At 53.3% G+C, this 12938-nt stretch overlaps 1 protein-coding gene across 1 annotated transcript in view; it reads right to left on the reverse strand.

The window, feature by feature from the left end:
• TBC1D31 (TBC1 domain family member 31) overlaps positions 1 to 12938 on the reverse strand; it is a 670562-nt gene that overhangs the window by 123980 nt on the left and 533644 nt on the right. Inside the window, exon 16 of the mRNA XM_078686822.1 lies at positions 12266 to 12401. Within this exon, the coding sequence (XP_078542948.1) occupies positions 12266 to 12401 (136 nt within the window). The remainder of the gene's footprint in view (positions 1 to 12265; positions 12402 to 12938) is intronic.

Genomic DNA, 12938 nt, shown 5'->3' on the forward strand with positions numbered 1-12938 from the left:
GGTAGGCCATAGGTTTGTATCTTGTGCCCGTTTTGTCCTTCTGTCCCCCTCTCACTGCCCTTGATTTGTGCCCATTTGCCTTCTGTCTCCCCCTCGCTGCCCTTGATTTGTAACCATTTGCCTTCTGTCTCCCCCTCTCTGCCCTTGGTTTGTGCCCATTTGACTTCTGTCTCCCCCTCGCTGCCCTTGATTTGTGCCCATTTGCCTTCGGTCTCCCCCACGCTGCCCTTGATTTGTGCCCATTTGCCTTCTGTTTCCCCCTCGCTGCCCTTGATTTGTGCTTGTTTTTTTGCCTTTGGTTTCCCCCTCGGTGCCCCTGTTGTGTCCGGTTGCCTTCAGGTGGCCCCTCTGCTCCCGTTTCCGCCGCTGCGTCCCCTGCGTCCCCGCCCCCTCACTGCCCATTCGCTGCTCCTGCCTCCCAGCTGCTCCTCCATCCCACATCCCCATATATGGTAGCCGCGCGCAGCGGGTGCGTTGCAGGCACGCCTAAAGCAAACCCGTCTGCGCCCGTCCGTGCCTGGACCGCCCCCCCCGCGCGAGAACCCCTGGTCCCTGCACCCGCCACGGCGAACATCACCGCTACGACGCCAGCACACTCCACGCTCTCAACCCCGGACGGACCCACACCTGTTACAAGGCCACCCGAAACGCACACACAGTCCCTTTAACTGCCGGAACTGCAGCTAAGCCAGCCTCAGAGCCGCCGAACAACCCGCCAAGAAAGACCTCAACCACCTCCGATGCATCCTACTGAACACCCGCTCCGCACGCAAACACGCCATCGAGCTCTGGGACCTACTCGACATATCATTCCCGATCATCGCCTTCCTAACAGAGACCTGGATGAATGACTCCTCCGCACCAGACATCGCCATAGCCATCCCAGACGGCTACAAGATCACCCGCAGAGACCGCACCAACTGAGTCGGAGGAGGAATTGCCATCGTCCACAAGAACAGCATCAGGGTCTCGACCAGCACCGACAACACACTCAGCACCGCCGAACACATGCATTTCCAGATCCACACAGACCCCAACTCCACCCTCATAGGCACCCTCGTCTACCTACCCCCATGACCCCGACCCCAGTTCAGCGACTCCATAGCCGACAACATCAGCACGCACGCCCTGACCTCCACCGACTACATCCTCCTCGGAGACCTCAACTTTCACCTGGAAAACAACAGCAGCAACTCGACAACCCTGATCGATAATCTCTACAACCTCGGACTGAGGCAACTCATCACAAAGCCTACCCACTGCGCAGGCCACAAGCTTGACCCCATCTTCTCCGCCAACCCACACGTCGCCTTCACCCACACCACCGAACTCCTAGCACGGACCTCCGCTGCATCCACTTCTCTTTCCAGAAACCCACCATACACCACCGCACCCAACAGATCCCTCACCGCTGCTGGAGAAAAATCTCTGAAGACCAACTACATGCAAACCTCGCTCCCAGCCCACCCACTGAACCCTCCAACACTGACGACGTGCCTGCAACCTCAAACGCTGGATCGACGGCTGCTCCAACACCCTCCCCCCGCTGAAGAAACCCCCTCACAGAAACACCAGCAAGAGGGCCAGCTGGTTCACCCCAGAACTCCTAGTCTCCAAGCAAGCCTGCCAGAAGCTAGAGAAGAAATGGCACAGCGAACAGACTCCGGACAGCCACGCAGCCCACAAGGAAGCCACCCGCAACCACCATCACCTCATCAGGAGTGCCAAGAGGACTTCTTTCAAAGTCCGCCTCGACAACAACGAACACAATAGCAAAGAGCTTTTCAATATCGTGAAGGAACTCTCCAACCCTAGCTCCAACACCAACAACATCCCGCAGTCGCAAGCCCTGTGCGAATCCCTCGCCACTTTCTTCCACTGCAAGATAGCAGACATCCACGACAGCTTCAACACCCAGACAGCCCCAAAAGACAGCAACACAACAGTCTCTCCACACACCATCGGCCACGATCCCCTGCTAGCCTGGACCAGCGTGAGCATCGTTGACACCATCAAGACCATGAGCACAATCCACTCCGGCTCCCAGTCAGGCCCATTCCCGCACCACTTCTTCAACAAAGCCAGCATCTCCATCGCACTACACCTGCGCAACGTCATCAATCTCTCCCTCTAGACCGCGACCTTCCCAGAGAGCTGGAAACACGCCGAGATCAACGCCCTACTCAAAAAACCCAAGGCTGACCCTGGAGACCTCACTTCCGGAACATCTCTCTGCTCCCATTCATGGCCAAGGTCATCGAGAAGATTGTCAATAGCCAGCTAACCCGATACCTCGAAGAAAACAGAATCCTGGACCCTTTCAAATCAGGGTTCCGCAGCAACCACAACACCGAGACCACCCTCATCGCCGCCACCAACAACATCAGGATACTGCTGGAAAACAGTGATACCGCAGCCCTCATCCTCCTAGATATCTCCGCCGCCTTCGACACAGTTTGCCGTCGCGCACGCCGTAGGGATCCGAGACAAAGCCCTGGAATGGACCACCTCCTTCCTCTCCGGCAGAACCCAGAGCATCCGCCTCCCCCCATTCCATCCGAAGCCTCCGAGATCATCTGTGGCGTACCCCAGGGTTCCTCCCTCAGCCCGACACTTCAACATTTACATGGCCCGCTTGCACACGTCGTCCGACAGCATGACCTCAACATAATCTCCTATGCCGATGACACTCAACTGATCCTCTTCCTCACCAAGGATCCCATCACCGCCAAAGCCAACCTCCACGAAGGAATGTAGGCCGTCGCCGCCTGGAAGAAGACCAGCCGACTGAAGCTGAACACGGACAAAACGGAGGTCCTCATCCTCGGCTCCAACCCTTCAGCCTGGGACGACTCCTGGTGGCGGACGGCACTGGGGGCAGCTCCGACACCCACCAACCACACACGCAACCTGGGAATCATCCTCAACTCAACGCTCTCCATGACCAAGCAACTCAACGCCATCTCCTCCTCCTGCTTCAACACCCTCCGCATGCCCCTCAAGATCTAAAGGTGGATCCCGACAGATACAAGTAGAACAGTCACCCAGGCCTTCGTCAGCAGCAGACTCGACTACGGAAACGCCCTCTAAGCGGGAGCCCTGACCAAGCTCATCAAATGACTGCAACGCATCCAAAATACCTCGGCACGACTGATCCTCGATGTAGCACGCCATGGCCACATCACCCCCACCTGAGAAACCTGCACTGGCTGCCCGTCAACAAGAGGATATCCTTCAACCTCCTCATCCACGCACACAAGGCACTCCACAAGACCGGCCCAGCTTACCTCAACAAACTACTTTCCTTCTACACCCCCAACCGCCAGCTCCACTCCGCCGACCTCGTACTCGCCACCGTCCCGCGCATCCGAAGAACAACCACCAGCGGGAGGTCCTTCTCCCACCTCGCCGCCAAGACCAGGAACAGCCTCCCACTGATAGACCCAAGACCTGCTGACCTTCAGGAGGCTACTCAAGACCTGGCTGTTCGATCAGTAGTGCCCCCCCTCCAAGCTCCTTGAGACCCTCACGGGTATGTAGTGCGCTCTACACATGTTTATTTGTTTGATTTGACCTAATTTCTCCAAATTTAAATTAGAGGAGATAGAATTCTTCAAAATATGTGGTGGTGGTATTTGATACGACCATGCTCTTCAATGGAAATGCTAAACAACCTCGGTGCAAGCAGCCTTGTTTGGCTTACACAGATTCAATTGAAAATATGAGAGTTCCTCAGATCTACAGTTTCTAACGGCGTATCTCACAAAGGTTGTACCTATGAGCTGGGTCATTCTACATTGTTTTTAAGCCATCTGCAGATCTCAAAGCTTCTGAAGGCCACCCACTTCGTAAGGTGGTAAACTTCTTCAAGCATGGCCAGAGTGAATTCAGACAGTTTTCTAGCTACCTCAGTAGAAGTGGCTGCAATTACATTGACCTCAGCTTTATCAAACAGAGTCCCAGTTGCTCGCTACGGTGTAAAAGCAAGTTTTTATTTGCACACAAGACGAGTTAGCTTGCCCAAACTGTGCTCTAATCACAGAGTAATAAATAAAGTTGACAATTACGAAATGGGAATCAAATAATAGCACCTAAAGGGACACTCAAGTCAAAAAAATTGTCTTTTAACGCTGACTTAATACATAATAACAATAAAATGGCTCTTGAACACTTACACAAAGTGAAGCTTACTTTTGGAATCTCGCCATGTCTAGTCCCAGTCCCAATATGTGACATGAAATTCTGCTCCTAAGATTGGGAGCTCATCAAAAACCAACACATTGAAATAAGGGCAAAGCTTTTAGCAAAGTGTCATTGTTCTTCACAGAGACCTGATGGCCATGTGCATATTATGCTGCTATGCCCGGTTTTTAAATATTACGGGTAAAGTATTTAAAACCTTTATTTATTGAAAATAAAACCCACACAGTCACTAAAACCCACACAGTCACTGCTGCACTTAAATTTTTGATTGAGATAAGCACAGAAAGGATAGCAAGAGTGGCTGTCTTATTTCTGAATGATTGCAAGAAGGTTTTAACAAGATTTCTTTTGTGCTTGATCTTAATATTTAGCTGTTGGATGGATGTGTCTGTTTGTGCTGTTTTTATTATTTAATTGTACTTTTAAGTTTCTTATGCTATATATCATCAAATGTACCATACTAATAAATACAAATAAGCTTAAATAAATGGAAAATTGTGATGAAGACTTCCAATGAAAATCTCATACCGGAGAAGGTGACGTTATTTACCTGTATTCCTTGTTCTCCTTCATGGGACATCCACTAAGTCAAGCAGGCCACCCTCCTCCAGGGTACTGACAATGAGATGATTATTAGAGTTTGTTCACGATGCCAGGGTTTAGTAAATCAGCAGAGCATTGAGCTGCAGCTTGCCTGAAGGTATGGTAGGCACTTTCAACTCGGCAAACCTCGTGGCTGTCTCACCGAATTCACTGTTACTTATGTCAAATTTTCATTTTAAAAATAATTATTATTTCGTGCATTCGCAGTCTCATTCCATTGCAGAGGGAGGTTTTGTTTGGTGGCGATTGGTCGTTATGTGTTCTAAATAAAGCCAAATTGGCGTAATGGAAGCCAGTAGACAGATAGACTTGCACAAATAATGCATGGGAAGCAAAACTTAACTGCGTCTAAGAATAAATAAATACATAATAGATAACAAAAATAGACCATGGGATAGAAAAAAGATGGAGTTTCTGTGTTACCAAAAAGCAATCTGGGATGTTAGAGTTTCCCACACTTGAATTCTATTCGGAGCAATTTTAATGCTTTTCATTCTCATTTTATTGGGAGGTGCAGGATCACAAGAAATGTAGTTGCACATCAGGGGTTTATGTTTTTTTTTTTCTTCAGATTTAGGGCCTGATAATCAGATTGTCAAGTACACTGCCAGCCCCCTGCCCGTTGAGAGGACGCCCCCAAGCCGGTGGCATCCTGAGCACTCTAACCGGAGTTTAGAGCAGGGCTCGTGGTGAGCCGGTGGTGCAGCACGGCAGCGGCATGCTTTAGCTCTGATACAGAGCCTGAAGTCTTTGTCTGCCATGCAGCACTGCCCCCAGTACGTCGGGCGCACTGTTTCTTGCAGCACATACTACAAAGGAAACAGTGCATACAGAGGACCTGACGGCATGGGGGCAAACAGTGCTGACACCCATCAGAAAGAATGTTGTGAAAGTGGGCACGGGTTGCATGTCTAGACTGGTGAGATACACTGGTAAATCCTCAAATATACATGCACCACATGAGAGAAGTTTTTCTGATGATTATGACCACTTGAGTGAAGATACTTGCAACAGGAAAGCTGACACTTCCTCTGGTAGATGTAGGTATCTGCCTGTGAAGCTAAGAGACTATGTCTTATATGTATGCAATGTTTCCCTTGTACCGTTTTCCTTTTGCCAACTTATCTTGTTTTTCCTTCCTGCATTTAAATATTTGTGTTCTTTTTGTTTAATTGTTTTCTCCCTTATTGAAAGGGGATGTGGTGTAATCTTAGAGATGCATGGAACCCTGCTATGTCATGGAATGTGGTGATGCTTGTCATCCCATGAATCACTCACTCCAGAGAGGGGCATCCTGCTGTACAGTGTGTGCTGTGCTGATACGCGGTTTACCTGACTAAACATATGAACTTGGAAATACAGCGTCGTTTCAACACCGACAACTTATCTCAAGGATGAACTAGGCCTGGAGACAGTTGTGCCCCCCCAACGCCTGCCTTTCCACCGCCCTTTTCATGGCGGTGTCCATGGGCATCCGCAGAAATGTTTCCGGGGGCGCGGGGGGGGCAACATTTTAACTTCATCACCATCCTCCGACAAAATATAATATGACAGAGCTTAAATAAACAAAGAAATCCATAGGGGGAAGAGAAAAATCTTGTGAGGTGCCAGATCAGACAACCTGGCAAGTAATAAACAGAGGGAAAAACTAAAAATGACCGGAAAAAAACAAAAACATTCTCAATCAGGTTGATGCGGTTCTAGAGCATGGGTACTCACAAACTTTCTCTCACGGGCCAAATTTACAGTGTGGTTTGTGGCCGAGGGCTGCACTGGTGGGGGCGGGGTCAGTGAGGGAGGGGGTGGGGCTAGAGCAACAAAAAAACTATGACCATGAGGTTGAACACAGGTCCCTTTAGCGGACGCCTTCGTCCGCTGAGCCACCAGACCCGGCATACACACATCTTTCTTTCTCTCTCTGTCTCCCTCCCTCTCTTTATCTCTCTCTCTCTCCCTCTCCCTCTCTCTGTCTCACTCACTCTGTCTATCTCTCTCTCCCTCCCTCTCCCTCTCTCCCTCCTTCTGTCTGTCTGTCTCCCTCCCTCTGTCTGACTGTCTCCCTCCCTCTGTCTGTCTGTCTCCCTCCCTCTGTCTGTCTCCCTCTGTCCGTCTGTCTCCCTCCCTCTGTCTGTCTCCCTCTGTCCGTCTGTCTCCCTCTGTCTGTCTGTCGACCTCCCTCTGTCTGTCTGTCGACCTCCCTCTGTCTGTCTGTCGACCTCCCTCTGTCTGTCTGTCGACCTCCCTCTGTCTGTCTGTCGACCTCCCTCTGTCTGTCTGTCGACCTCCCTCTGTCTGTCGACCTCCCTCTGTCTGTCGACCTCCCTCTGTCTGTCGACCTCCCTCTGTCTGTCGACCTCCCTCTGTCTGTCGACCTCCCTCTGTCTGTCGACCTCCCTCTGTCTGTCGACCTCCCTCTGTCTGTCGCCCTCCCTCTGTCTGTCGCCCTCCCTCTGTCTGTCGCCCTCCCTCTGTCTGTCGCCCTCTGTCTGTCTCCCTCTGTCTGTCTCCCTCTGTCTCCCTCCCTCTGTCTCCCTCCCTCTCTCTGTCTCACTCCCTTTGTCTCACTCCCTTTGTCTCCCGCCCTTTGTCTCCCGCCCTCTGTCTCCCGCCCTCTGTCTGTCGCCCTCTGTCTGTCGCCCTCTGTCTGTCGCCCTCTGTCTGTCTGTCGCCCTCTGTCTGTCTGTCGCCCTCTGTCTGTCTGTCGCCCTCTGTCTGTCTGTCGCCCTCTGTCTGTCTGTCGCCCTCTGTCTGTCTGTCGCCCTCTGTCTGTCTGTCGCCCTCTGTCTGTCTGTCGCCCTCTGTCTGTCTGTCGCCCTCTGTCTGTCGCCCTCTGTCTTTCTTTCTCCCTCTGTCTGTCTCCCTCCCTCTGTCTCCCTCCCTCTGTCTCCATCCCTCTGTCTCCATCCCTCTGTCTCCATCCCTCTGTCTCACTCCCTCTGTCTCCCTCCCTCTGTCTCACTCCCTTTGTCTCCCTCCCTCTGTCTGTCTCCCTCTGTCTGTCTCCCTCTGTCTGTCTCCCTCTGTCTGTCTCCCTCCCTCTGTCTCCCTCCCTCTGTCTCCCTCCCTCTGTCTCCCTCCCTCTGTCTCCCTCCCTCTGTCTCCCTCCCTCTGTCTCCCTCCCTCTGTCTGTCGCCCTCTGTCTGTCGCCCTCTGTCTGTCGCCCTCTGTCTGTCGCCCTCTGTCTGTCGCCCTTTGTCTGTCGCCCTCTGTCTCCCTTCCTCTGTCTGTCGCCCTCTGTCTGTGTCCCTCCCTCTGCCTCCCCTCCCCCCCTGCCTCCCTCTGTCTCCCTCCCTCTGTCTCCCTTCCTCTCTGTCTCCCTCCCTCTGTCTCCCTCCCTCTCTGTCAACCCTCCCTCTCTGTCAACCCTCCCTCTCTGTCAACCCTCCCTCTCTGTCAACCCTCCCTCTCTGTCAACCCTCCCTCTCTGTCAACCCTCCCTCTCTGTCTCCCTCCCTCTCTGTCTCCCTCTCTCTATGTCTCCCTCTGCCTCCCTCTGTCGCCCCCCTCTGTCTTCCTCTCTCTCTGTCTCCCTCCCTCTGTTTGTCTCCCTTCCTCTGTCTGTCTCCCTTTATCTGTCTCCCTGTCTGTCGCCCTCCTTCTGTCGCCCTCCCTCTGTCTGTCGCCCTCCCTCTGTCTGTCTCCCTCTGTCTGTCTCCCTCTGTCTGTCTCCCTCCCTCTGTCTCCCTCCCTCGGTCTCCCTCCCTCTCTCTGTCTCACTCCCTTTGTCTCACTCCCTTTGTCTCCCACCCTCTGTCTGTCACCCTCTGTCTGTCACCCTCTGTCTGTCACCCTCTGTCTGTCACCCTCTGTCTGTCGCCCTCTGTCTGTCGCCCTCTGTCTGTCGCCCTCTGTCTGTCGCCCTCTGTCTGTCGCCCTCTGTCTGTCGCCCTCTGTCTGTCGCCCTCTGTCTGTCGCCCTCTGTCTGTCGCCCTCTGTCTGTCTGTCGCCCTCTGTCTGTCTGTCGCCCTCTGTCTGTCTGTCGCCCTCTGTCTGTCTGTCGCCCTCTGTCTGTCTGTCGCCCTCTGTCTGTCTGTCGCCCTCTGTCTGTCTGTCGCCCTCTGTCTGTCGCCCTCTGTCTTTCTTTCTCCCTCTGTCTGTCTCCCTCCCTCTGTCTCCCTCCCTCTGTCTCCATCCCTCTGTCTCCCTCCCTCTGTCTCCATCCCTCTGTCTCCATCCCTCTGTCTCCATCCCTCTGTCTCCATCCCTCTGTCTCCATCCCTCTGTCTCCATCCCTCTGTCTCCCTGTCCCTCTGTCTCCCTGTCTCTCTGTCTCCCTCCCTCTGTCTCACTCCCTTTGTCTCCCTCCCTCTGTCTGTCTCCCTCTGTCTGTCTCCCTCTGTCTGTCTCCCTCTGTCTGTCTCCCTCTGTCTGTCTCCCTCTGTCTGTCTCCCTCTGTCTGTCTCCCTCCGTCTGTCTCCCTCCGTCTGTCTCCCTCCCTCTGTCTCCCTCCCTCTGTCTCCCTCCCTCTGTCTCCCTCCCTCTGTCTCCCTCCCTCTGTCTCCCTCCCTCTGTCTGTCGCCCTCTGTCTGTCGCCCTCTGTCTGTCGCCCTCTGTCTGTCGCCCTCTGTCTGTCGCCCTCTGTCTGTCACCCTCTGTCTGTCACCCTCTGTCTGTCGCCCTCTGTCTCCCTTCCTCTGTCTGTCGCCCTCTGTCTGTGTCCCTCCCTCTGCCTCCCCTCCCCCCCTGCCTCCCTGTCTCCCTCCCTCTGTCTCCCTTCCTCTCTGTCTCCCTCCCTCTCTGTCAACCCTCCCTCTCTGTCAACCCTCCCTCTCTGTCAACCCTCCCTCTCTGTCAGCCCTCCCTCTCTGTCTCCCTCCCTCTCTGTCTCCCTCTCTCTATGTCTCCCTCTGCCTCCCTCTGTCGCCCCCCTCTGTCTTCCTCTCTCTCTGTTTCCCTCTATCTCTGTCTCCCTCCCTCTGTTTGTCTCCCTTCCTCTGTCTGTCTCCCTTTATCTGTCTCCCTGTCTGTTCCCCTCCCTCTTTCTGTTGCCCTGTCTCCCTCCATCTGTCTTCCCCTCTCTCTCTCTCTCACTCTGTCCCCACCCTATCTGTCTGCCTCCCTCTGTCTCCCTCCCTCTGTCTGTCTCCCTCCCTCCCTCTGTCTGTCTCCCTCCCTCTGTCTGTCTCCCTCCCTCTGTCTGTCTGTCTGTCTCCCTCCCTCTGTCTGTCTGTCTGTCTCCCTCCCTCTGTCTGTCTCCCTCCCTCTGTCTGTCTGTCTCCCTCCCTCTGTCTGTCTGTCTCCCTCCCTCTGTCTGTCTGTCTCCCTCCCTCTGTCTGTCTGTCTCCCTCCCTCTGTCTGTCTGTCTCCCTCCCTCCCTCTGTCTGTCTGTCTCCCTCCCTCCCTCTGTCTGTCTGTCTCCCTCCCTCCCTCTGTCTGTCTGTCTCCCTCCCTCCCTCTGTCTGTCTCCCTCCCTCCCTCTGTCTCCCTCCCTCTGTCTCCCTCCCTCTGTCTCCCTCACTCTGTCTCCCTCACTCTGTCTCCCTCACTCTGTCTCCCTCACTCTGTCTCCCTCACTCTGTCTCCCTCACTCTGTCTCCCTCACTCTGTCTCCCTCACTCTGTCTCCCTCACTCTGTCTCCCTCACTCTGTCTCCCTCACTCTGTCTCCCTCACTCTGTCTGTCTCGCTCTGTCTGTCTCGCTCTGTCTGTCTCGCTCTGTCTGTCTCGCTCCCTCTGTCTGTCTCGCTCCCTCTGTCTGTCTCTCTCTTGGCCTGTCTCCCTCCCTCTATCGCCCCCCTCCCTCTGTCTCTCTCCCGCTGTCCCCCGCCCTATCTGTCTCCCTCTCTCTCTGTCTCCCTCTGTCTGTCTCTGTCTCCCTCCCTCAGTATCCCTCCCTCAGTCTCCCTCCCTCTGTCTCCCTCCCTCCCTCTGTCTCCCTCCCTCCCTATGTCTCCCTCCCTCCCTCTGTCTCCCTCCCTCACTGGCTCCCTCCCTCACTGGCTCCCTCCCTCTCGGTCTCCCTCCCTCTCGGTCTCCCTCCCTCTCGGTCTCCCTCCCTCTCGGTCTCCCTCCCTCTCGGTCTCCCTCCCTCTCGGTCTCCCTCTCTCTCGGTCTCCCTCTCTCTCGGTCTCCCTCTCTCTCGGTCTCCCTCTCTCTCGGTCTCCCTCTCTCTCGGTCTCCCTCTCTCTCGGTCTCTCTCGGTCTCCCTCTCTTTCCCTCTCTCTAGGTCTCTCTTCCTCTGTCTGTCTCTGTCTCCCACCATGTATCTCCCTCTATCTGTCTCCCTGTCTGTCTGTCTCCCTCCCTCCCTATGTCGCCCCCTTCCCTCTGTTGCCCCCTTCCCTTTGTCTGTCTCCTTCTGTCTGTCGCCCTCTGTCTCCCTCCGTCTCCCTGCCTCATTGTGCTTATCTATAATAATGTCCCCCCTCGCCTCTTTCACCATCTTCTCTCGTCAATCATTTCTCCCTCTTTCCTCTCCCCCTCTCCGTTTGTCTCTACTCCCCACTCCGTCTCTTATTTTTCCTTTTGGCTCTGCCTCTCTCTTTTATCTCTCCTCTACTCTTACGTCTCCCTTAGCCTCAACATGTAGGGTTAGTTAAATTTTTCAACTACAACATTGTCAAAATCGAATTTTCATTTTTTCCATTTTTAGTCATATTGTTCTTTAAATGTAGTTATTTCAGTCCTTAGTATTTTTTCCGGAGTATTTTCACTCTCAGCTGTATACAGCACTCTCCCGATTGCACAAATTCATGAGAATGAAACTTTCAATTTCAATCCGGTCTGTCACTTCACAGTTTTTAAACTAAGAATGTTGGCACTAACCCCGCTCCCCAAACGACGCCCCCACCCACGCCCCTTAGCTTTTTATCTGATCGTTGTGGCCTGCTGTGAGGGACTAAAGCTCACGGCCCCTGCTAATTGAAAGCATCAGCAGCTCCCCAAGAACTCAACGTCATATCCTGAGGCCTGGGATGGGGGGAGATGCTCCATGCTGTGTCTCCTCTGCCGGCCCATTGTCATACTGCCCATGACAATGGAACGGCTGACTCTGTGACCTGCTGGGACTCACACTCGAGCTGTACTGTAGCAGCCTTTCAGGTGTCGCCCCAGCAGGAAAGTCGACCCAGGTATGTGGGCCCATCCTCTAGAACCGGCCTGGATCCAGGGCGCCCCCTCTTGCCCCCCCCTCCGGACGCCCATGGCGGTGTCCCAGCCATGAAAAGGTCGGTAGAAAGGCAGGTCATAATGTCTCGGTGGTGCTGATGCTGGCACCGCCTCCACTGACCACAGCCGCCATGGGAGCTGCGATCTTGGTGGTGGCGGCGGTCTGGAGGCGGTCGTGCAACCACACACCTTATATGGCGGTCGGACCACCAACAACGGTCCCATGAATCGGGCCTTTAGTATTTACTACTCCTAGACTTTGCTACGGGCTACTGTAGGCCCTTTGTTGTGCAACGCGTTTATCCTTTTGAACAGATCGTTGTCACAGAATGTTAAGGCGAGATGTACACACCTTTCTTTCAATTTCATCATCCAGCCTCCTGAGTTCCATTTTGCGTTGATCCTGCTGGTACTTCAGAAATCGACGTCTTGCAGCATCCAGCAGCTGGAGCTCCTTGACTCTCAGCTCCTTCTTCATTGCAGCCAGTCTTCAGGAAAAAACACATGAGGCAAGTTTCAGAAGTAAAAACTCATAACTGAAGCAAATGTGAAAAAAACACTCCTTTTCTCTTTGTTGTGAATAACTTTCAGTAACAGTATCACACATTCAAAAATGCACCACAAATCTCAAACTAAAACCTGTTTAAAAACACAAAGGCTTTGGAAAGTCCAGAAACATTGCTAATTAGCAATAAACTTGGTAAACCCATGGATTTTAAAAAAGTTGTGATTTTCAGAAAATAGACTACAAGATAAGTGTTATTGAAATGTTTAATATTGGTGCATAAGTAACAACAGATGTAAACAACTATAAAAATGTAAAAATGCTTTTAAATAAATTGTTTCCATCAGCACTAGGTGGCTCCTTCCCTAGAATAAGACAAACTGTTCTGATGCCTCTGAGGGAGGGAGGGAGAGAGAGTGGGAGGAAGGGAGAGAGAGGCGGAGTGTGGGAGAGGGAAACAGAGAGGGAGAGGGGGAGGGAGGGAGAGAGTGTGTGTGTGTGTGTGTGTGTGTGTGCGAGA

Source organism: Lissotriton helveticus, chromosome 4_1 (genome assembly GCF_964261635.1).
Source record: "Lissotriton helveticus chromosome 4_1, aLisHel1.1, whole genome shotgun sequence".
NCBI lineage: Eukaryota > Metazoa > Chordata > Amphibia > Caudata > Salamandridae > Lissotriton > Lissotriton helveticus.